Source organism: Sinocyclocheilus anshuiensis, unplaced genomic scaffold (genome assembly GCF_001515605.1).
Source record: "Sinocyclocheilus anshuiensis isolate Anshui unplaced genomic scaffold, SAMN03320099.WGS_v1.1 scaffold1241, whole genome shotgun sequence".
NCBI classification, from domain to species: Eukaryota; Metazoa; Chordata; class Actinopteri; order Cypriniformes; family Cyprinidae; genus Sinocyclocheilus; species Sinocyclocheilus anshuiensis.
Genome location: NW_015549644.1, coordinates 223903 through 225679, shown reverse-complemented (window position 1 = coordinate 225679; position 1777 = coordinate 223903). Strand labels below are relative to the sequence as shown.

General features: G+C 32.4%; 1 protein-coding gene across 1 annotated transcript in view; it reads left to right on the top strand.

Annotated features, from left to right (window-relative positions):
* The window catches only part of LOC107659945 (uncharacterized protein C11orf53 homolog), a 10199-nt gene extending 8956 nt beyond the window's left edge, over positions 1-1243 (top strand). The window contains exon 5 of the mRNA XM_016449060.1: positions 730-1243. Within this exon, the coding sequence (XP_016304546.1) occupies positions 730-1125 (396 nt within the window). The 3' untranslated portion in view covers positions 1126-1243. The remainder of the gene's footprint in view (positions 1-729) is intronic.
* Positions 1244-1777: the final 534 nt, after the last annotated feature.

The following is a 1777-nucleotide window of genomic DNA, read 5'->3' as shown; positions in this document are numbered from 1 at the left end:
TAGAGAGAGAGTAAAAATATCAAAATGTAGTAGTAATTTTAGTATATAAAATATAGTATTCATTTTTAAGATATATTGTATATACGTTTTTATATTTATTTATAAATATTTTTCAGTTTCATCCAAGTATTATACGTTTTAGTAAAAGAAAAGAAAAGATTTACATATTTAATTGTTTATTTTATGGGCATATGGGACCAAGTTCAAATGAATCAATGTTAAATAAGTTATTACAGGCGGTTTTAACCAAATAGTACACATTTTCAGAAAAATATTTAAAAAATTGTTTTAAATAAATGTAATATATAATGTATATTTATATATATATATAAATGTATATTTAATATTTTTTGTACTGAACACAAATTAAAAATAAAGTTTGCAGTCATCCAAGTATTTAAATAATTTACAAACATATTTTATTTTATTTCAAAAGTTTATTCTGGCCTTGACCAGTTCTTTTAAACAGTTCTCACTTTACAACATCATACTGGATTTTTGTGTGCTGTGCCATTCTTTTGTGTATATGTTTCATATTTTTATCTGTTGTCTTATCTCTTCCATCGTTATTCATCTTGTTCGAAAAGATCTTGTCTTTAGTACAAGGAGATACAGCAAGCTTTTGAATTTAGTGTCTTGTGACTTAAGAGAACATTGTAATAATCTGTGATGTAAATCGCTGGCACCTCAGACTTGAGGGTAATGAATTCTTGCTTATGTTCACTGCAGAGGGACTCTTGGGAGCCCACGGGGAGCGACGGGGTGGAGGGTTTGTGTGGAGATGCTCTGGCTCCAATGCCCCTATCTACACCCAGTTCTCTGGTCAACCCCGAGACCGTCAGCCCGACCCAGTTCCGCACATCATCTCGGGGCTCTAGCATGACATCTTCACAGTCGTACTCTCTCCATTCACTGGATGAAGTCAATTATCACTCCTCGTTTCAAACCACCTCTGGCAGCTTTGCTTCCCCTTCATTCATGACTGAGCCTGCATCCAAACTAGTGCCAGTACTACCCTCAGAAGATACTGAAAATGCCCCTTCAGCCTTGAGCGACAGCCTGGCTTGGGGCAAGCAGGACACTGCTAGCACTTGGTCACATTATGAGGTCAGGAGGGCATTCTGAGATTGAACTGGAAGGAAATAAAGGCTTTCCAGCCTTGCAGATCAACACCTCTTCAATACACAACAATTAGCACTCAAATCTTTTTGCCAGTTTTACTCAGCAGAGCTAAGGCTTAACATTGGGGAACAAATTATATCTTCAATTTAATGATTTATTTGTATCATTTATTATAATTGTATCTTCTTTTTTTGTCATCACAACTTATATTGTGTCAGCTGGATAATTAGGATAATAATCAATATAAGGAGTCTGTTTATTCGAATTTTTATTACTGTGACATAAGTGACTGTGAGTCTATATAAATGTATATTATCTGCAAACGTTAAGTGTTACAATATTTATAGTCGCTGTGTAATATCTAGCTAGTCCTATTTCTCTTCTTGTGACTCTTCAAAAACCTGTTGTGAAAATGGTCTAAAAGGTAAATAAACTAGAATTACAAAAAAAAGCATTCTTGTAACTCTACAAGCACGATGGAATTCAAAGAATTATAAAAAGAAGATATAAACAACAGAAAAAAAAAACATTATATTTAATGAAATCTCATTTTATTGAACAATTAAATATACAAACATTTTCAGGACAACAAAAACATTAAAACAAGTTTTTCATTAATATATTCCTATTTATTAAAATACAATTTAGAGGATTA